General features: G+C 37.3%; 2 protein-coding genes across 2 annotated transcripts; one reads left to right on the top strand and one right to left on the bottom strand.

The window, feature by feature from the left end:
• Nucleotides 1-23: 23 nt before the first annotated feature.
• lrrc8ab (leucine rich repeat containing 8 VRAC subunit Ab) lies at nucleotides 24-12,037 on the bottom strand. The gene is made up of 4 exons (XM_007557793.2): nucleotides 11,927-12,037; nucleotides 10,355-10,563; nucleotides 5,031-7,149; nucleotides 24-3,549 (listed from the first exon to the last, which is right to left on the bottom strand). Exons 3-4 carry the CDS (start codon nucleotides 7,140-7,142, stop codon nucleotides 3,274-3,276), a joined length of 2,388 nt encoding a protein of 795 aa, XP_007557855.1. The 5' UTR covers nucleotides 7,143-7,149; nucleotides 10,355-10,563; nucleotides 11,927-12,037; the 3' UTR covers nucleotides 24-3,273.
• A 52-nt stretch (nucleotides 12,038-12,089) lies between these two features.
• On the top strand, nucleotides 12,090-21,792 carry hscb (HscB mitochondrial iron-sulfur cluster cochaperone). Its single transcript, XM_007557792.2, has 6 exons — nucleotides 12,090-12,521; nucleotides 12,618-12,714; nucleotides 18,205-18,294; nucleotides 18,446-18,590; nucleotides 21,375-21,422; nucleotides 21,564-21,792. The coding sequence occupies exons 1-6, from the start codon at nucleotides 12,181-12,183 to the stop codon at nucleotides 21,656-21,658; spliced, it is 816 nt and encodes a 271-aa protein (XP_007557854.1). The 5' UTR covers nucleotides 12,090-12,180; the 3' UTR covers nucleotides 21,659-21,792.
• The last annotated feature ends 1,960 nt before the right edge of the window (nucleotides 21,793-23,752 follow it).

Genomic DNA, 23,752 nt, shown 5'->3' with positions numbered 1-23,752 from the left:
AAATGAAAGATCAGACAATTTTCTTTCAACCTAGTTTATTTTGTTGTTCTGGGTGGTACACAAGAAAACGAGAAGCAAGTTTAAATAAAACAGCAAGACACTATAGCATGAATAATAATAGTGTTGCAAAAAATATTCAAGATTCTTTTTTTTCTTCATGTTTTGGCAACAAAAAGTTACTCAATAAAACTTAATGAGCACATCTTATTGGAAAAGAGAAACACTGATGAGTTTTGTACCCACAAAAAAAACTATCATGAACAACAGGAGAAAGCCCTATAATTCAAACACACATACTTGTCCTTTGTAATACAACACATCTAAAAAGTAGCTAATTTATACATGATCAATGGTAAAATTTTGTTAATTATTAAGCCAAGGGTTTTATTTTTTCAAAACATCTTTAAAAAATAATGAAAATAGCACACAAAATGTTCCTAGCAGTTTAGATCTAAACAAAAACCATGTGCATTACAAAAAGTGAACAAAAAAAACAAAACAAAAAACAATAGGCAACCAATAGAAGATTTCTAGCTGGATTCCTGAGAAACTATTTCAATATAATACCTGACATAATAGAAGAAAAGTTACAAAAAGTTTAAAAAAAGAGAATGAGACAAACATGGTCTATGCACAACTTTCCAAGCAAACTATGGGAAATGTTAACTCACAACAATTTCACTTTTTATTTTACACTTGGTCAAAAATGTTGATTGTCTTATTAAGAGGACTATGTCCAACAGGTTTTGTAAGTTTTAAAGGTAATGAATCCTAATTTACACACTTTGTTTTCCTGGTATGCAATCACCCAACAGCAAGACAAACAACATGCACAATACATCTCGTATATGTTAGTTTTGTGCCATTATTGCATTTGCAAAATGTAACATTGTGGGAAAAGGTGCTAGAGCGCAAAAGCATTCTCCAGAAAAACATAATTTTAAATGACCTACTTCACCTACAATATTTTAAATCCCTGTAAAAAAACAACCACCCGCCCCAAAAAAAAAAACAAAACAGTGCATCAAAAAGGATGCTGATGCCCTCACACCTGTAAAACCCACATTTAGTTTAAATGAAGGCAATATTGCACAATTTATCATAACTACACATGCTACTGAATTAGATGCACATGGCTTAAAATGTGTTTCATACTTCTCAGCAAAGTTGAAATATTGTAGACTTCTATTTGTCTGAGTGTTTTTTCACCGTCTTCCCTGACTGCTTCACTTCATGAAACACCAAATAGCAACAAAGGTTTTTTTCTTGTTTTAATATTAGAGTTGATTAACAGTTAAGGAAAAAAACCCTTTAAATTAAAACAACATAATTGGGTACATAAACATGAGATCCATGTGACAGAAAAAAAAGTGAACAAATAATGAATTTAGCACATTTTACGTCAACAAACTCAAGTTAGATTTCCAAACCTTTACTTGTTAGCTTATATAAAAATAAAGTTATGACCGGTATTGTAACAAAGCAAGAATGCAATATTATGAAATGTCTAGCTTAGCTGCAAAGGTAACTACTGGTGCCAAATGTAGTAATAGTTGAATGAGTAAAAATGACATGAGTTACACAGAAGAGCAACACAAAGGGCAGGCGTATCTCCTTCTATAAGAAATGATATGGAGTGCTGACAACTAAAGATAAATATTTGGACTCAAGGATGACATAAAGACATAAAACAAAATTTCTATCTGTATGAATTAGGACTGGGCCTGTGTGACGGTATCAAGGTACAGAAAAGCTTTCAAGAGTCAGTCCTAGGAGCTGACTCTTCGAGAGTCAGACCTGCTGTAGATGCCTATGTAACACCAAACCACACAACAAAGACAAACCCTAACTGTTAAGAAAGATAATCCTACAATTTCTTTACTAATTAATTTGAAGCAATGTTTTTCTTTTTACGTAAAGGAAGTTTTTCACAAAAGTGACAATGTGCAAAGGTTAAAATATCATTATACACTGCTAAAAAAATATTTATCTTCCCAAAATGTTTTCTTGGCCCAGCCCTGAAGGATGTTAGCTTAACTATAATTGGATTGAATTTATGCAGTGCTTTTCAAGTTATACCTACGACTCAAAGTGTTTGTGGTTAAGTGCCTTTTAAAAAAATCGCACATCCTGGAATCAAACCCACAACTTTTAGATTACAAGACTACTACTCTTCCTACTGGACACAAGTCACCCCGATTAAATAATCCAAGCTTCTTCTCTAAAATGTTATCAGCAGCTGCAGCAAGTAAGATAAATGTTCTCATTCTCTCCACTAAATCCGACTTCAAAAGTCACAAATTTTTAAACAACTTTTGTTCAAAATCTACTTACATTTTAATTTTCTTTTTCTTTTCTTCTTTAATTTCAAACACAGCACACCGAACAGAATTTGATCCACTCCACCTAAAAAACCCCCAACAGGCCCTGAGTCTTAGTTGTACAAAACATTCCTTAATGATGCCTCTTTAAGTAACATTTTGTGGAAAGATTTATCCTTAAACTTGAGGATAAGAACACAAATAGCTTCAGAATGAGGTCAAAAATCCAAATTATTTTCAAACCTCAATCCAAGTCTGACCATGCAGTCATTTTGCTGCAGTAATGCCACCAAAATTTCCCTAAAGACAACTTTATATCTCTGACTACAGCACTTTCAGTTACCTCTAATGTGTTTCATATCATATTTTCAAGACTTTACCAACCAAGTCAGCACAGGTATCTGAGAACCAGGGCCCACAATGCAGAGCAGGAACACGTTGATCCATGTCGTAATTAGGCTAACATTAGTGTTGTACAAGGGATACGCTGCTACACCTTGTAGAAAAGTGTTTACTTTGTAAGGTTGGCAATTTAGCTTTGGTTGTTCATATAAACCCCCAAGAGTAAACATGATATTTTCAAAAGAAAAGTATAAATAGGGAACTATTTTGGAATTCAGAGCAGCCCACATATGTTCAGTTGGCCAGTAGTTTTCTTTTTACAGTTTTTTCCTCTAAACCATTAATACCACAAAATAATACTGTAAACAAAAGATCGAGATCATAATGGCACTGGCCTCGGAGGTTTTACAAAAGAGAAATAAAAAAACAAGCAGCAGATGCCAGAGTCAGCATTTGCTCTGCTAAACTGGCACTGGTTTAATACCTAACTTTACTGGCAGAACACTGAAGCGGTCACATCCTGTTTCTTTGTGCCTCAGGGACACCATGGGCTTCCACTCTGTATCCTGACCAAAGCACGCGGCATCGTTTGGTTTCCTCACAAGCGAGTTCATGCTTGTTCTTTGTCAGCTTTCCACAATTGCTCCTTAGCCTCGGTGGGCAGCGTGTTGAAGAGGTCCTCTTCGACCACAAGACCGCTTCTCTTCAGCAGTCTGCACTCTCCCAGCTCCACAGGCAAACACTCCAGACGGTTTCCTCTGAGCTCCAGCTGAGTCAATGCGGTCAGCTCTCCGAAGCGCGATGGGAGGGACTGGAGGCAGTTGTTCCCCAGGTTCAAGGTGCGAAGCTTTTTGCAGTGGAACAGCTCATTCGGCAATGTTTCGATCTTTATTTTACAGAGTGTGGAGAGTTGCATTGGGGACGAAAAAAGAGAAGAAAATCATTAAATGAAGGCACTAAAGCTTAACATATGTAACATATGTAATATACAATAATATAAAATGGAACATCTTGTAAAAGTTTTACCATTCATTGAACGTCTCCACATTCTGTCACATTTTAAACATAAACCTCAATGTATTTTACTGGGATTTTATGTAATAGACCGACGTAAAGTAGTGGGGAGACTTAAAAAATGGGTTGGACTTCCTGGCAAGGTACAGGCCTAGTTCAAGTTTTACTTAAAAAAAAACAAGGTATTCCTTGTGTCACTAAGTAACTTTTCATCGGAGTTGTTACAAATCACATGCGGGGTCCCCCAGGATCAATCTTAGGACCCCTCCTATTTAATATCTACACACTGTTGTGTGTAGATATTAAATACATAGCAAGATAAGTTACCATAAATATGCAGATGATGCCTAGCTCTAAATCACAATGTCACAGGGTGACTATGAACCCATTCAAGCATTCATTGAGTAGATGCAAAAAAACAAATCAATGACTGGATGTGGTACAACATTCTTCTGCTGAATAAAACCAAAAGTTAAGTAATTATTTTTGAACCAAAGGTGGAGTGATTAAGAGTGACGATTTCAATTATTACATCTAGAAACTACAGATCAGGCCCAAAATCAGGGTGTAGTGATGGACTCAGATCTGAACCATTAGAGACACATAAAGACATTTAAAAAGTCAGTCTTCTATCACCTGAAGGATATTTCCAGGATTACTTACAAGAAGTTGAAAAGCATATGTGTTTATGTTTAGTCACATTGTTTACGGAAACAGTATCTTCAGTGGTCTGCCTAAAAAAAAAAAAAAATCAATCTGATCTAGAATGCCGCTACCCACGTCATCACAAGTACCTAAAATAGAAAATATCCCCTGTAGCTGAGACATTAAGTTTTATTTTGCTGGTTTATAAATCACTCAATAACTCAGCATCAAAATATATTCGAGACTTGTCGTATTAACCCTCCAAATCTCTCAGGTCTTTTGGTTCAAGTCTACTTTCAGTTTTTATGCTTCTTTAATTTGAAGCAAACTTTCAGTAAACTGATTTTGCTCCCCACTACTTTATGTCAGTCTATTACATAAAATCCCAGTAAAATACATGTATTTTTTGAGTTCCTTTACCTCACGGCTAAAACCTCATAAGAGTAACCTGCAATAATTATTGACCGGGACATCATTAATTTTAGTCTGCATTTCAACATTTCATTACTTTCCATTAAAGTTTGTTTTATGTATTTTTCCCCACATAAAGCTCTTATAAATTCTTGCTGAAATGTGAAAAATAAGCTTCCTGTGCCATTGCTTTGATAAAATCTCAAATCAAATACGTTTGTGGTCCTGTTACGAAATGAGGAGTGCATACTTTGGCGAAGCAGTTGGAACAAAGAAGAGTGAATTTCAACAACTCACCCGGTTGGCTGTCACTGCCATGTACTGTAGATTCTGAAGGTAACCAATGTCTGTTGGAATGTATGTCAAGTTGTTGTGGCTCAAGTCCAAGACTCGTAGCTTCCGGCAATAAAACAGCTGGCTGGGAATCTTCTCAATCTTGTTTCTGTTCAGATGCAGCTTCTCCAGGTTGGTCAGAGTGCCAATCTGAATGGGAATGTAGGCAATCTGGTTGTACCAGAGCTTTAAGCACACCAGCCGATGAAGGTGCTGGAAGCTGATTATCTCCTCGATGGTCTTTAGGTTGTTGTCCTTCAGATCAATCTCCTGTAGGTTGTGCAAACTGAAGATGGAGTGTGGGATGCGCTCCAGGTCACAGCGAATGAGCTCCAGCTCGGTGAGGTTCACCATCTTCTTCAGGCTGTTCAGCACCATCAGCTTGGTGCCTTCATTGTTGATAGAGAGCTTCTGGAGGTGTAAACCCACGTCGGTCACAACTTGAGGTAGCTTGGTGAGGTTGCTCTTCAGGCGGAGAACTTTGAGCCTCTTGAGCTCGCGGAGCCCATCGATGACAATGTAACGGTTGTTCTCAGCACTCAGGTTCCCTGTGAGATGAAGCTCACTGAGGTTCTTTAAACTGTAAATCCATAAAGGAATTTCTTTAATGTCGGTGAACTTGATGTGAAGAGACTTGAGGTTCTCTCGCAAAAAAGCCAAGGCGGGAGCTTCGATTTTGGCTGGAGTGTGATAGAGCCACATCTCTCTGAGGTTGACGAGCTGTGCAATGATTGGTGGGATGGTAACATCTGGGATAAGCTCCAGTTTGAGAACCTCCAACTCCATCAGATCGAACACCGTATCTGGAATGCCGCTCAGCATGAACAGGTGCAACTCCAACTTCTCCTGAGAGTTCTTGGTTATCCTCTGCCTGAGCTTGTCAAGCGTCCACTCATTGTTCAGGTTGAGCTGTCTCAGCTTATTTTCACTGACTTCTGAGAGGAACACAGCGAAACGTTTGGAGTACAGAGGATCATACTGGTCTATCATGTGCAACATAAATGCAAAGTCATTCTTCACGTCGGGTATATCGCTGTAACTGCTCTCTTCCCTGATAGATTCGAAGGAGTACTTCTTCAGAGAGCGCCGCAGCATCCAGCAGAGTGTGTACATGCAGATAAGTCCATACACGACCACTAAGCAAATGTAGAAACACGCCAAGATTTTAAAAAGTGTCGCCAGTGGATGAGCACAGTGGTACACTCTGTAACCAGTCAGGTTTTCTATATTCACAGAGCAGTCCACATTAAACTGAATGTCTTGAACATAATACCCCGTGTAGCAGATTATTAAAATGAACTTGATTACTTTGATGATAGTCTGGCGAATGTATAATCTGTACACGATGTCTCCTTCTTCCACGTGGATACGGAACTTCTTTACTTTTTCAAACAGGGCTTTTGCCTGTTCTCCTTCTTTCTTGTCCAAAACTCCCGTTTCAGTCCTATCAACGATGCCTTGCTCAAAACGCGTCTTTGTTTTCTGAATCATTGGAACGCTTGCTTCAACATCCTCACTTATCACAGACGCCTTGTGGTCAAACGATCCATTCATCTTCATTGGTTTGGGATCGCTTTCTTCGACCACCGTCTCCGACAGTGCCCTTGTTGTCCATGGAGAGTCAAAACATTTAAGCAAGATGGATACAAAGTGTTCTAGTTTGGAGCTAGTCCGAGGAAATTTAAACCAAAAGTTGCTACAGGCTAGAAAAATAAGAGTGTGGAGTAATACCAAATAGGGAAAGTACTTGGCAAACCAGTGCAACTTATTTTCATAGCACACTGCATCAACGTAATTGTACTGATGGCGGTCCAGATTGTACTGGATCCCTTTCGGTTCCAATAGGAAGGATGTGGACATGGTGGAGCTGAAGTTCTTTTTACAGGTTTCATTGACGATCCATTTGCAGGGAAGGCAGATCATCTTGTCCTGGGTGATCTGAAGTGTGCCGCCAAACACCGAAATCATGAGCATAACAATGGAGATGTAGTCGGTGAACACATCCCACCATGGTTTCAGGATGCGGTATGCTGGCTGTGTGTCCACAAAGTACCGCAGCTCAGTGATGGGGATCATGGCTCATCTGTGAGAGGGAAAAAGAAAGAGTTAATGTCACTGGTCTGCAGGAAACAATTCCTTTTTTTTCAGTTCTGACAAAAACAACAAAATTAAACTGGCAATTTAATACCTCCCAAAATTTAACCCTTCCAAAAATCCAAAAATAGAGTCGAGCATTCATATCAGAAAGTACCCATCTTTGATTCTAGAGTTTATTGTATTAATGATCTCATAAATTACCTTTTGAACAAATATGGTTTATATCATAGGTTGAATTATTTTACATCCATGCCGTGTTTTACTTTGAAGGCTTATTTGAGAGTACCTTCTGAAATGAGGCACTTAAAGGTGAAACACAAGCAATTCAAGGTTGGTTCATATTTTAAAAAGTAATGTGCATTGCTTTTGCTGAATATTACAGTGATAAAGTCACTCATGAACCATCGGTTTGAGAGTTGGTCATTGTTTCTGACAAAGGAGATTCTGCACTAAAAATGTATTTAAAAAAAAAATAAAACCATGAATTTTTCAGGAGGCAGACTTTCTTTTCACAACCACTCTACATAACCCACTTCCAGACACAACAAGGCTTAAAGGTTTCTAAAATAATGGAACAAAGCATGAGAAAAAAAAAACAAACAAACATATATATATATATATATATATATAGGTGTGTGTGTGTGTGTGTATTGTTGTATAATGTTTCAGTTTCAATCAATCAGTGTTTCAATTAACTGAGTGAGCTACACTTTTATTGATTTAAGCACCAATTAATAAGATATGATTTATCTAGCAACAAAGGGAAACAGAAGAACATCTAAATGTTACATCAAATGTCAAAGCATTCATTCATAAAATATAAATGTCAATTTGTTTTGAATTCTACAATTATTTATTAAAGATAATGACCCGTCTACATTAAGAAAAGCGATTGGAACAAATTACAGGCTCAGAGATTGGTGCTTTCCATATAAATTAAAGCTACGAAAACAGCCTGTGCCCGCTAGAGTTTCAGAGCAGTCTGACTGGTCAGAATGTTATAAAAACACCAGAGTATTTTATTTTAAAAAAAATCAACAAAAAAAACAAAAATACATGATAATTATGATCAGCAAGAAAGTAAAAAAATGAAAAGATTGGTTATATATTAGCATTATGCAAACAGGTTAGCATAATGACAGCATGCAGTGAAGAAAACATACAGAAAAACTTATCATGCATTCAGAAATATTTTACAAAATGAAAAAAAAAAGCTATAACCCTTTATGTATGCTTTGAATTCCCTTTATGCAAGTTAAAGATTTAGTAAAATGTTGCAACAGCATTTCACAGGCAATGTGGAACTTAACTATAACCAACAGCAGTGCAGGTACTTTGCTTGTTCTGCAGCTAAAGAAATGAGTGATAAACATTTTCAACATAAAACTGAACAATAAAGCTTGCATGTTGCTCCGTTAATGTAAGTATTTAGCACTGATGTTGAACACAGACATTAAGCAGCTCCATTACTCTGCTCATTATGGTAGTTAAACAGAGGTCTGATCATGATTATTCATCACATTTATCCACATGGAGCGGTTTAGAGCCGTCCTCCCATTATGACAAATTGTTAAATCTCCACCTGTTGCAGTTTTTATTACACCCGAGTGGAAGCCTGTCGCAGGGCTGCATAATAAGGAAAATTATACAGCTGGAATATTAGTATTATTGTAATGTTACAGCACAGTTCAACAATTGTAATTATCACTTTTTAAGATTCACATATTTCAATTTGTTTTCTAGAAATTGTCTAATCACTCTACATTGCTGATTTAATTTAATTTTTATATAACATTCTGCAATTAAATAAAAAAAAAAAACAATTGTCAGTTTTTTTCAGTTAAGGGAAGATTTAAGAAGAAGGTATCAGGCAATATTTTGATTTTCAAGGCAAGTCAGTTCTTGGAGGACAAAATGAAAATGCATTTTTTTTTTTACATTAAACGATTGATGGTTTTAAATAATTATGGCTTCCATATCAACCCAGTCCCCGCATCATCCCAAAAAAGAAAACGAAATCAAGATTATTCTTTTTGTAGGACAATAATGTGATAATGTCTTCTTTATCAAAATCACACAGATAAGAGAAACACTATTTTGATTAATATGAAATAACTGCTGTGTACTTAAAGAATATTCCAATAGTGGCATTGGTTGTGATAATATTTTTCAAACCTTTCTCTTTTTTATCCGCCATTTGTTGCTTCTAACTTTTTCTGTAACCTTTAGCATTTGAGGCGCTCTCACTGGAGCCAGGTTTCTGGATTACCCTAAAACAAGCCTTACAATGTTTCTTTGTTCTAAATTATGTTACTCACTGATCTGTCATTCCTCTTACATAATTATGCAAACATTACATCATAACTGATGCTGCACATGTGAAACGAACTAACCCCACCTAATAGAAAGGTTTTAATCCACTGCTAAGCAGGAATAAATCCTTGCTGCATGCAAATTTAATCCACATGCTAAGCGCAGACGTGAAATATGCCCAACTCAAAAGTAGCAAAATGCTGACAAGACATAGATGAAATGCAAAACTGCCTTAGATGGAGATGAAAAACAGAATTACTTACAAATCCAAACTGTGAAGCCCAACAAAGCCATTTAAAAAGAAGAGCAGAACTCTCCGTAGCTACCGTCCTTTGTCTCCGCTGTCCATGAAAGCCTGATCCAGCCCTTCGGATCAACCTCTCGCCTCGTGTGACTGCACCACACCCAACATGCACGCTAAAGAAGGCCTTCTTCTAAGAAGACATTCCGTTTTGGCGTGTTTAACCCAAACAACGCGAGCACCAGAGGAGCCACCTCGCTCCCCTCCTCTCTATTCTTAGCCATTTCCGTTAATAATACCCAGAGTATTGTCTGTGGGGGCCTTGAGAAGCACCTCCCTCGACCTTCAGGAGAAGATCCTGTTTACCTTACGGATGCTTCTGTCTCCATCCACTGTCTCTCCGGAATACTCTGCCATCACCCCTTGAACTCCCACCTCCCCCAAAACACACACACACACACACACACACACACACACACACACACACACACACACACAACAAGAATAGGGGCTGGCATTCGTCACTGCTTGTACTTTGTCAGGAAACTGTATAGTCGAGGAGCCGAGGCGCCTAGTGTGATCTTTTGCCAAAAAAGCAAGCACACCCTGGCTTCAGTGCTGAGGAACTTTTACTCACCTAACAGCATCTCAGATGCAGCAACTTGGATGGGTGGATAGATTAAGCAGCACCAGGTCCACCAAGATAATAAAACACTGGCCAGTTCGGAGGCGTTATCTGAGCTCCAGTCCCTGATGATGTCCCGGGTGAAGCAGCCACTCTCTCAGCAGCCAACAGTCTTCATGGGCCATTTCCTTTTTCATCGCCATGCCAGTTCAACGGGAGACCTGAACAGAAGACATTTAGGGGATGAAAATGTGGTTCCTGCTATTTTCTATTTTATGTGAACATGGTAAGGCTCAACAGATCTGACAAAGAAATGTATTCAAGCATGTATGATGCTTTGAAGAAAGCAACTATACAGGTTCTTATTTTAATGTTATGAGCCAGGTGTTTTTTTTGTTTTTTTTTTATCTCAATCAAACTCACAAAGTATAAATAAATAAAACAAATAAAGCAAGCTGGAGTTTATTTTTCTATTTATTTTTGCTATTTTGGTGGAAATCCTTAAATAATCACATTATTTCTCTTCTCATCCTACCCTTTGGTGACATCAAAAGGCAGTCAATCAGAGTTCTTTGGAGGATGTACATGTGTGTATGTTTAAATTAATTTCCTCCATCTGAGGTATTTAATTGCATTGTCTAAGGTTGCCACAGGTTGTTTGAAAACACTACATGGACTTCAGACAGAAATTATCAAAAGAAAATGAACGGACACTGTTTATGATGTGGATAAAAGCGGACTGGAATGACAAATTTCAATACCGTCTCGTAATTTACTATTGACATATTTTCAATCAAGTCAGCAAACTTTTTCCGCGATCAACGAAATTGTGTAAATATCTACGGCAATGCAAGCAGAACACTCACTGCTTACTAATTTTACCAGTGTTTTAATGTAGTTTCTTCATTTACAGGAGCGTCTTTCATGGCTTCATGCGAGTAGTCTCTGGGAGAGACTTGTATAGATTCTAGTTTCCGTATAACTAGAATCTATACTGAAAAATGCACTTAATTCCTCATTAATGTTGATCAGCTCAATTCTTGTGCCAAATTTGTAGTTTTCTTGTTCAATGCACTCCAAAAACCTCCTGCAAAAATAATTACGGAGCTGTTGTTGGTTCAATATTTACTTCATATTGAAACGAGATATTCCAGTTATCTTTAACTTTTAACGTACTACCTTCCCAAAGAACACAACTGACGACAGACGGTAAAACAAATTCCTTTAACTTTTCGCCAAAGTAGTTGATCCAGTTATTTACAGAAAGTTAGATGCAGGTGACTTTTCTTTTGGAATTATTCGATGAAATTATGCGACATTAGAATCTCACCGGTATCTGATAAAGAAAAAAAACACCTGACCTGCAAGAGATTTACTTTTTGCAAAGATCAAAGAAAAAAAAAAACATATTTGCAATTAAAATACATTAGCAAGCAAAGCTATCCCAGCCACTAGCTCATAAGCTATATGCTAGCAGCTCCTTCTGTTTCTACAATCGGAAGTTTGCATTCTGACAATCGCTTTAGCTCATAGGAAAGGTGGACTTTTAATCCTAAAATGAAGCGGTTGGAATCTGTAACTTACTTTGAATGGTGATCCGCATTCGAACCGAACGTTAAATTTTAATACTATTTATTGCTGACTAAATATGTGCTTGCTAGTTAGCCATCGTTCAAGGCATCTTTGCAACTTTCGTGACTGCAGCGAGCGGGGGCGCTGTGGTGTGCAACCGATTTCGAAGAAGAAACCGTCTTCTTCTGCTTTTCGCTAACAGAGAGATATTTGTTTTGATCCAGAGCTTTTTATTACTTTTGGTTGACATCATAGCAGCCAATAGGATGTTTCACACTAACTGTCTGCTGCGGGTTTCGTCTTCGCTCCGGGCGGCACGCTGCCTGATGCCGAACCGACACGCCGCTCCTAAAACTGTTACATGTTCACATCACTGCATGTCAGCATTCCACAAAAAGGACACTGAACACAGGGATGCGAACTTTGGAGGACCAGGTTACCGCACCAATAAGGTCTTTTCGTCGAGGAGTTATTCCACAAGCGAAGCTAAACTTAATTGCTGGAACTGCAAACAACTTCTTGACAGAACTCCTTCTTTCTTTTGCGACTCATGCAAAGCAATCCAACCCCCAGAGGAAGGGGCGTCCTACTTCAAGATCCTGGACTGGTCAGTGTAACACGTTGTATCTTTCTATTTGTCCTACTTGATTGTGTCTCTGTCAGCAAAAATATTTAAGTTCACCAGCTGTTTCCTTTCTTGCAGTGACTACACATTCACATTGGACACACATAAGCTCCAGAAAAGATACTTGCAGCTTCAGCGGACTCTTCATCCAGACAACTTCAGCCAGAAATCTGTGGTAGGCAGATGATCTTGTAAGGTGCAGAGAGATCAGCTGAGTCAGAGAGAGGCTTTCCTGTGTGAGTCACCCTGTGGCTCAGGAAAGCTCAGCACTCCAGTGTTACTTGTTCTGTTTTCCTGTTGGCCAGTTTAATATACTTAGGCAATAACTCTATTTTATAGCAAAAATATCCAAAATATAAGTAATGTCAACAACATGTTTTAAATTAAATGTTAATAAATAGAATGAGAAGCAAATATGTTTTATAATAATATCATTGTACCAATATCAGTCACTTCATTATATCCTAACATCACAAAGTATTGCTTGGGTATTTGTTTTGTCATTATTTTTTATATTTCTTGCTCTACAGTCTATCGTAAAACGATTTAATCTTTTGCTATGACCTAATTAAATAAACCCAGTGTGGGAGGAGATTATCACTTAAATGCAGAGCGAGGTTAGAGACAACCTCTCAAGAACAATCCAATTTTATGACATCAACGTTGGCAATGTTAAGTTGGACTAATAACATGCAAAACACTGGGAAACACACATACAATATGGAATTTAACATACATAATGGTTCTGTTTAGGAATAAAAAATGGTGCGGCACCATTTTTTTCCATTGGTGAGCCTCGACTTCTGCAACTGAATTATTTATTTACTGTGTAGTTTTTTTAATGGATAACTCAGTCCTGGTTTAAATACTCCATAAAGTGTGGTTTTCATGCTTGTCTGAATTGGCCCCAAGGTCAAACATGAGAAAAAACATTGAATATTTCTTTTTGTGTCTTAAGAAAAAAATCGGAGGCTACAGTAGTCTTAAATATCTCTGTTCAATGTTGTATATCCACATTAGGATCTGAAAATCAAAGTAATCTATATTTTGGACTGGAGATCATCAAATTTAACGCGTCCATCCAAGTGCAAGTGTCATGAGAGTGGGGACGGGGCTGAGGACAAACAACCTCACACTCATTCACACCTAAGAACACAGTCCAAGCAGAAAGACCCCAGGTCAGGATTCAAACGACCTTCAAAAGACCTTCTTGCTGCAAGGCAAAAGTTCTACCATCATTTTGCAGGCTACAAAAAAATCTACCCAGATTACTTAATAACAGTGGAAAAGCCCTCTGACTTGATGACGAACTGGACTCCATGACTTTGGTGTATCTTCTTACAGTTCCTACACCATAGCATTCACAATACCTGTTGACTGGACATGTTTGTAAAAAAAGAAAATGTTGTTAATTGCTTACTCCATAGACTGGTGGTATAGCAATCTGAATACTGAGCAGTGCAGCCCATAATGTATATGACTGATTTGCATATCAGTTCAACTGTAGACCTGTGTTATCAACGTCTGCAGACTTTGATGGATAGGCTCACAGATAAAATATATTCCTAATAATATGCAAGGCAGGACTGTAAAATACTAAATAGAATAAATAAATAAACGGTTACATGGCTATCTACTATCTATCGAAATAATGTACCTAAAAAGACAGTGTTGCCTGTAATAAGTTAAAAAATAAACTATGTAGAGAATGATCCATGGCATCAAAAATTAAACAAGAAAAACAAAAGAAAAATGGTCTCTACAACGGTTTTCCCATTGTACTTTGATTTCATTCCTTGTTTTACTCCTCCTGTTAGAGTAGATCGGTGGTTATAGCCGATTCACTTGAATAATTTAAAGAGCAAAATATTGGCTCACATTATTCAAAAGAGCTGCTAGAAGGTCTGCTTGGTCAAGTGAGAAAAATATACTCAGTAGGCAAAAATATAATATTATTTTAGAACTAGAGCATCTGAACAGCTTAAAAGACTCTTCTAAGAAAAGAGCTCTGTCTTCTGAGAGGGGTTTAACTTTAAGTGGGCATCATTTGAAAGGGGCACGATTTGAAGATGGTCTATTGCAGAGCATTACCAAAAAAAGCACACAGCAGATAAATTGCTAAAATCATTTCCATAACCCTCAATTTGAACACAGAGAGTGAAAATATACAAAGCCTGGCAAAAATATGTATGCGTCTTCAATCTTTTTACATTTGGTCATGTTACCGCCATTCCAGTTCAGCTTATTTGCACAGCACCCATTCACATCACAAGGCACTTCATCAAAATAACCCATCAATTTATATACAGAAATGCGTCGTTTCTGTATATGTCATTCAGATGGATTCAAAGTCAGATTCTAGTTATCAAACAATGCAGTCAAGGTCAGTTTATTACTCAAATTAGTAAAACACGTTTTCTCCCTCCTGCTCCTGATGACCATGTAGTGACAGTGGACAGCAATCCCTCTCTCAGAGCATTTCTTATAGGCTGTAAAAGGCTTGAGACAAGAGAGCATGTTCACTTTCCGACAGCTATAGCTACAGTGCAGTTGTTTTGATCATAGCATATGTCTGTGTTAGAATGGTGGAGTCAAAGTCCACACTTAAATCCAATTGAAAATGTGTTGTTAGGTTTGCAGATTCCTGTTTACCGATGTCCAATCTGATTGAACTTTGGCTGCTTTGCAAAGAAGAGTGAGAAAAAAGAAATCATTGCTGGTTGAGGAAAGCTGGTAGATACCTACAAAACAACTTGCATTTTAATCCCAGCTACATGTTGTTGACTTAGGTGGACTAAATAAAAGCACACACTGCCATAAAAAAAAAAGCATGCATACTTAACTGTTATGCAGTGTTTTGTTTTGGTCAACAACATTAAGTCTAAATAAAATCCAGTGAAGTTTGTGGTTGTAACATGACAAAATGTGGAAAAATTAAAGGTTATGAATAATTTTGCAGGACATTGTATCGACACAGTCTTAAGACTTAATGTTTTCTATAAAATGGCATCATTACAAATCTTTATATAACATGTAAGAGCAATAACAAGACAGCTCTTATTTCTATAAGACTCTTTGAGAAATAATTTAAAAAACAAATCATAAAGAAAGACTCAAATATGCTTAAAGTCATCACCCAAGTTAACTTGTAGGGTAAGCATTTTCAGATCTATTAATTAATTTTTCTTTACAAAAATGCTTCGTTTAGCATTGTTCATGTTTTACAGAAAATGTCCTATTTAGATTTAATTAAGCTTTGTGCTGCCAAATAGGAGCTCTGATGAAACTGGAATGGGATTATTTGGATTTAATAGTCTTTAATTACTATTTGATCTTTGTTCAAGGATTGTATGCAATTATTCACAGCTAACATCAAAGAGGTGAGGATACTTTGTTACTTAGAAGCAGGATAATATAAAATAATGCTGTCTTGTCTTAAGGTTAATTAAAAAATATAAATTTTATATGAACAAAAAAATTCTTATAATTATGAAGTCCAGTTCCCAAAGTGTTAATAGACTCTCTCTCCTGTTATCACCCTTTGTCGGAGCGTCCAGCACAAATCTGTTGTCCTCTGCGTATCGAAGGTCAGGTCTCCGGGGGTAACAGGTTCAGGAAAGAAACGCAGACACCCTTTTCCCCAGCAACACTCTCCTTCTCCACATGTTGGATCTCAAGCTGTTCCCAGACCAGAAGGGGATATATAGTCGAGCTCTTGGCTGCCCCCAGGGTCTCCTCCTAGTGAGACGTGGCCAGAAAACCTCCAACAGGAGCAGCTCAGGAGGCATCCTAATCAGATGCCTCCACCACCTCCACTGACTCCTTTCAATGCAGAGGCGCGTCTGTACACTATATTGTAGCACATACTAATTCCCCCAGCTGTTATTATAGACTTATAACAGATCGGAGATATATACCCCTTCGTTTGTTGACCCACGTGTGGCCTCTAAAAATTCCTCTGCAATAAGACTATTGATTGTTTTGCTAGAATAAACACAGATCTATCCGTGTTTATTTCTTACTTAACCTTCTTTTGCCAGAGTAAGGAGAAAAATTCAACATCTTAGTTTTTCACCTACCATTTTGTGTTGTAATAAAGAGTCTTTACAAGCCAACATGCAACTATTGGATAAACAATGAGAAAAGATGATTAAACGTAATCAACAATTGTCACTGTTGATTTACATGCTGATTATTTTCCTTATTAGTCATTATGCTGTTTTCTTGCTGAGGGTGGCTGCTACTTAGATGGAGTGTTTTGTCACATGTCGAGGATGAGATTGGCTGTTTGTGTCACTGGAACTACATGGCCCTGAACACTTGTTGGCAGTCGTTATGTGTAAAAGGATTCAAATAAACGGATCATTTTGCAGAAGCATAATCTTTAAAAATTCAACCAATGATGCCACACTTTTAGGCACATTTAGCAACTCTTATAAAATAAATGTGACTGAATTATTGAAGATATTAGAATTTGTGCTTTAGGTTTTGTTCTGGTTCATGAAGTGTTGATTTAGTTATCCATGACTCTCCCCTAGTTATGGATAACTAAATCCACAGATTTAATTATTCATGCCTTTTGCCCTATTATCTTACACAGTTTCACCTGGCCTTTCCAGAAACTTCCACTTTTTTCTTGTGAATACTTTCCCACAATTCTTTGGGCTCATGAAGATTGTGGGGAATGTAAAATGGCCTTTTGTGTTCTTTTTGGTCAGTAGTGGTTTTAACTGTGGATATTCTATATAGATGTGATTTTTGCCCAGTCTCTTTCATGTTTTAGAATAATGTATATTGACAATAGCTTTTTCTACAAAGTGGTTCTTTTTGGCACATTTTTACATTATCTAGAGTTTTCTATGGATATCCATATGAAAAAGTAAGCAGATGTTTTTAAAAAAGTAATCCAAGTCTAAGGACAGAGAGGAGATAATCTTCTTTTTGGTAAAGACGACCAAATGCTTTTATATTCTCACATGAAATTAAACTAGGAAACAGCAGAATGTGTGGTGACATATCAAAGACATATAAAGCCCAACTTGTCCAATATTATCTTTACTCTGTTTTATTTCTCATCCCCTCTTATCATTTTTTTAATTAACTAGGCATCTTCTTGCCCCTGGGGTCTTAAACCTATACACAAAGAAGCTCATTACTTTTACAAGGTTACAAGGCAGCCGCCTACTCCATTGGTTATTACTACTGGAAAAGATTTGTGCTACAAGCCCATGGGCCAGAGCGTGAGACTATTGATTTTCACTCGAGCTGACAGACCCGATAGCTGCAAAATGTGCTAAGATCTACCAAGCATTTCCTACATATTTTTCTCCCCATCTCATGTCAACAGATCTCATATCAAACTCACACTTACACCCATTGTAGAGCCCCAAACCATGAGACTACAAAAGACGCTGTGTGTCATGCATCTAATTGTTGGTGTCGCCAAGGATTTGGTGTTTGGCAGTGGTGTAGATCAGGCAATGTGGTAAAGTAGCTCTTATGTTCTGTTCTGTCAAAGTTTTATGTTTTTCACTCTGCACTGAGATTATTGCTTATTTCAGATAAAAAGCACAATTGCTGTTATTCAATGTAGATTTTTTAAAACATTTATAATGACTAAATATAACTTGTGTTGCTTAATTGAACTGAATTGAATCTTTTGCAGAAAGAACAGGAGTATTCAGGAAGTCAGTCTGCCCTCGTGAACAAAGCATACAAGACTTTGCTGAAGCCGTTGAGTCGTGGTCTTTACATGGTGAGTGTAAATCTCTTCCTCATCTTCCAATAAGTAGTTAATTTTATGAACGTACGCTCTGATCGCCTCACCGCTTGTTTATTACAACTTTACAACAAAGCATTTATTTAGAAGAGCAGTGAGTTTGATGGACTTCCTGTGTGCGTTGCAGCTGGAACTTGAGGGCATGCATCTGAAGGAGGGTACTGACTCTGTAGCTGACTCACACTTCCTAATGGAGTTGATGGAGATCAATGAAGCCCTGGAGGAAGCCCAGACTCCTGAAGAAGTCAATAAGATCGGCCAAGACACAAAAGGTAGAGGTTTACACTCCTAAGCTCTGCTGATTGTCATAAAGTTGCAAGAAGGAGCACATGATTAAAAGGAAAAGTGTAACCTGCTTACATCCCTCAGATATAAAATGATGTTAAATTTTCCTGATATTGTCTTGCTAATGATGTTAGCAAATGACAAAACATATGAGATAAAAGGGATGCTGGATCTAAATGTCTCTCTCACAGTGTAGTGGGTGGTTTTGAGGACTAAGGTTTTAATTTTACCAACACTTTTCCTCTGGGGAATTGTAAAGCACTTTTTAGTAACATCAAGACCGGTGTACAGCAGGGGTGTCCAACTCCAGTCCTCAAAGCCTCGGCATGTCCCGCCGGTTTTAAATGTGGCCCTGCTCCACCTGAAGTAATTCAAAGGATTCCTCAGCATGTCATCAACTTCTGCAGGAGCCTGATAATGAACCACCATTTGATTCAGGTGTGTTGAACCATAGGATGGTATAAAACATGAAAGATGCCGGCCTATGACGATTGGCTTTGGACGGCACTAGTTTATAATCCCACACAGTTTGGAAAAGTCTGAAATATAATTCAAGTTTTTCTCAAGGATGACTAAGCATGACAGAAAATTAAAGTAGATAGTTGAATTTCCAGACTTTATTCCTTCTATCCAGTGGTGATTGCAGGTGGCTATTATAGAAATATCCACATAAATCCACAATGAAATTTTGGATATTTTTATGCTTTATAAATGGCAATGAAATACGGAGAACTTTGGAAATTTGTGTGTTGAGAAGTGTGTAGGAGTTCTAAATGAAACAATGTCCTTCACAAGTAAGAAAAAATGTGATGACCTGCTCTCTCTTATCGTCACTCCATCACTCAGTCATGTCTGCTGTTGGATCGACACGTGGGTGTCAAACATTTCACTGATGAAACCATTTTCATTTCTAACCTTTTCTGATCTGCGCTCTGATGGTTCTTCAATTATGTGTTAAGTATCACTCTTCAGCTCCAATAAAAGCTTTTCCAAATATAGTCTCTTCTGGCTTCAAAAGCATCAAGGTGGTGACTGCCAAATAAGGAAAATGAAACTTCCAAAAGGCAGCCCACATACCAGTTGGTGATGCCTCACTGTGCTACATCCTGGTCCTACTTATAGTCTGAGTAAAATGCAATATCATCTAAAAATAATCTGTAGATTTGAGTTTATTACAGAAGCAACATGTCAGCCAATAAAAATTACACAATAAAAGCTGATGTTTTTGCAGCCCTACCTGAAAAGTTCTGCATTGTTTAATCTGTTTCTTATTATTTTGACACTTTTATTATTGTTAAAAAGAGAATTCTATTATTATAAATATTATTTTTAGTACAGTAGTTGTTAAAAACAACTGAGCTTTACAAAAGTTGAACAAAGGGACTACAAAATAAAGAAGTACTTGCTTTCAGTCCATAACCATCCTGCATTATTCATTGCTTAAGGAACACCAACAAAACAAATAAATCCAATCAACCAAATGTGATGAATGTGAAACTGATGTTGTGAAATGTGCCCTTAATTTGAAACGTAATGTGAAACTGATTGCTTGACTTACTTCCTGATTAATTTGAGCTAATAATTATCTCACTCTTTGGGAGCACTGAGAGCATTAAAATCAAAATCTTATGCACTCAGTTGATACATAAAAATATAATAAAATACAAAAAACAATAAAAAGGTGATGTGATGACACAATTATTGCATCCCCTCCTGACATACGTGACCCCTGTGAATTACACACCCTTGATCCTGATATACATGCACTATTCCTACCAGTGGTGCCTCAAAAGTGACAGCTATGCTTTAAGGACATGACAGGATTTATACATTGTTAGCAAAAAAAACTGAAACCATATGTGAACCATTAGACAATGGAGGAAAAATTACCTGGTTTCAATATTCAAACTAAAAGTTCAGCCTAGGCTTTAAAACCTGAATAGAATGAACATATCTGATATCATACAGCAGCTGCTCCATAAACCTGGGGGAGGAACTAAAAAGGCTGTTTCCTTAGCGCTTAAAATGTGAGTTTTTTCATTGATCTAAGAGTTACAACTGAGAACAATTATGGTGTTTGGTCTGAATGGAGATCTGAACGTAGAGAAACTCTGTTCTTTTGAGACATGGAGCATGATCGTATGGCTTGTTGGCAAGGAAACGAGAAAGTTGGTGCATTTCTGTTCATCTGTAAATATTATGAAGTTCATGCCACAGCTGATGATTGTGTCTCAACTCTTACCACGACACAGTTCAGTTTCAGTTTTAATCACTTGAAATTTCTGTCGTGGTTGTATTTGAAAAGTATCCATATCTGATTGTTGGTGATGCCTACAAAGGAAAACCAAAAGTTACCTCAGCTTAGACCGTACCATGCAATTAAAAAAGCTACTTCAGGACATCCTAGCCATGACTGCACCAGCTGGCTTGAGTTGTGCCAGTTTGACAGACAGGAAACATTCATGTGTTAGAGTGGCTTCATCAAAGTCTATTCTATTCTTTCTAAGAAGATTTAAACAGATTTAAACAGATTCTGCAGTTTTAATTTGATATACTTAACAATTTGCTCCACCGATGAGTTTTACGCTGCATATTTTAAACTGTGTTAACAAGGCTCTTGTCTTTGATTCTTACAAACATGGTTTGTTACTTCAAATAAAGCAGGGAGGCTGGTGTGCTGTTGGGTGTGTAGGAATAAAAAGCAACAGACTGAAAATGCCTCGTCTTATTAGCACATGCAGAATTGGAACTTGTCTTCTTCTCCCCTGCAGGGAAACTCGCAGACTTGACGGAGCTGATAGATGCTGCCCTTCATGAAGGTATTATGATCAGATCTTCCCGTGAAAACATGATGTATTCCTCGCACTTGAATATTTTGTTTGCATTTTGATCTTTGCACAATCTCTTCTTTGTTACTGAGTGAGCGATTGATTGAGCTTTCTGGTTTTGTTTTTGAACAGGGAAGCTTGACACAGCCAAGGAACTGCTCACACAAATGAAATACTATGCAAACATTGAAGAAAAGGTGAAAGCAAAGCTTTCAGATTTTATGTAATTTTTCCCTCTATTTAATGTTTAATGGCCCCTTTTAAAGCTTTGTTTTAAATTACATAAAATATTGCATATTAATGTCATTATATTGTTTTATGTTTCCTGTGGCAGAATAAAAGTGGATTGTATTCAGCCTAATTATTGTGTATTTAATTCTAAACTAGTCATTTTTAAGTTAAAAATAGAATAAATCCATGGCTCTAATTACATGGCTACATTATCTCCCTGGAATGTCGCTAATTTCACAAACCTAATCATATCCTCTTGTACCTAATGTGTCATCAAATGAGACAGAGATCTATAATTGGCGCTGATTTAAATGCTGCTCTGTGTTTATATGATTATCCTGCCTATCAGTTCAGCGTTTCATCATGTGAAACACACACACACATGCAGACGCAGGGCTCTTGCTTAGTTCTTCGGGTTACCTTTAGGGGGAGACATAGCACCTTGACAACCGTCAAGCAGGAGAGCATCAGACTTTGCACTAACAGAATATTAGACCTGACTATAGGGAGGTCCTTAATTGAGGTAGACAAGGTCTTGAATTATTAATGGTGCCTTCATATGTAGCATTAATGCTATGATAATCAGGAGAACCGCACTGAATGAAGATAACTCAATGAGCCCAAACATCTGTGATCCTCTTAATTTAGAACTCATAAACTGAAGTGGATTTATATTGTGCATTAAGGCTCGCAGCACACTGATAGATGCATCAAAACAGAAATCCATCCATCCTCTCATTTAATTTTCTTCTTATTTTTTTCAATACCAGTGATGAACAAAACTCATAAAACCCAATTACCTACAAATAGAAGCTCAAATCATATCAGGGCCTTTGATCTGAGGAACTCTCCTGAAATATGAGAAGTCTGACATATTCTGACAGCTTGGAGTTAACCTTTAGATTACATATCAAATATTATTCTGTGGTTAAAGGTTTTACACTGGCGGTGTTTAACATTGTTTTCGTCTTGCTGGAAACTCAACCTGACTGCCTCTTTATTATGCCCGGAACAACAATGTCATATGTTTGACTCTGGTGTTGCTTTTTTTAATTACGGAGCAGCGGTAACCTTAATATTCTTGGATAGACAGTGAATTAAACGGGGGCCTCTCCCACCACAAGGAGACTAAAAGACCTATTCATTATTCATGTCGTTATCGGAAGGCATCTTCGGTGGCTTTAAATTAATGAGAAAATGTGATCGAACAACAGTCAGGCCACTGCTGTCTCCCACAACTCTTTGAAATTGAGTTTGAAAGAGACGAAATGGGGAAAAACTCACTACAGCTGAGCTGTGAAATTGACTTGGATGGGAAATCTTGGCAATTGAACTCGGTACATGGGACCACCTCGCAGCTTCTGGAATGACTTAGGTCAACATCAGGCAGACTAAACAAATTACAACTGCTGCTGTAGAATTTGAAGTCACGGTTGACTGGGTTGTTTCACCTGTTTCACACAGGTAATCAGGATGCCAACTTTTAAACCGTTTTGGTTATTACAAGTGATTTAATCATTCAGAAAAGTAATAGAACTAACAGATGAGAGTGAGTTGTTTAGACCGCTGTTAAGGATGTTTTAAAAGCCTTGTAAGTATTATTAATACATCTAAACAAAAGGAATAACTTGCAAAAAGGTGAGAGTTACTATTACTTTTCTTGCAATAAAAATTTTGTGATTTATTCCTGAAAATTAACCGTAACTTAAGTGTCAGCTTTTTATAAAGAATATCCATATGGAGCTTTACAAATAGATTAACATTAAGTAAAATGCAAAATGTATAATTGTTCAAAAACTCAAGGGATACTTTTTATAGATTCAGATTGATGGGGGCATAGCTTGTACAATCTTAGTTTTTACTCAACATGCCCTTTGTTTTCTCAGCAGCTGAAATAAATCAGACTGAATAAGCAAACTGAAAATGCTGGAAGACACGAAGAGTTTTTTTTTCACAGCAGTTCATCATCAGCATAGAGCTTTACTCAAACAGTTTTAATATTTTGACCAACATTTTTCATAAAAGTTATAAAACAGTGACTGACACACGTGGAACACCTTTGACAAACATTAGTCTGATGAACGGCCACT

Source organism: Poecilia formosa, unplaced genomic scaffold (genome assembly GCF_000485575.1).
Source record: "Poecilia formosa unplaced genomic scaffold, Poecilia_formosa-5.1.2 Scaffold92, whole genome shotgun sequence".
NCBI lineage: Eukaryota > Metazoa > Chordata > Actinopteri > Cyprinodontiformes > Poeciliidae > Poecilia > Poecilia formosa.
The sequence above is the reverse complement of the archived record's forward strand: the minus strand, read 5'-3'. Positions and strand labels throughout refer to the sequence as shown.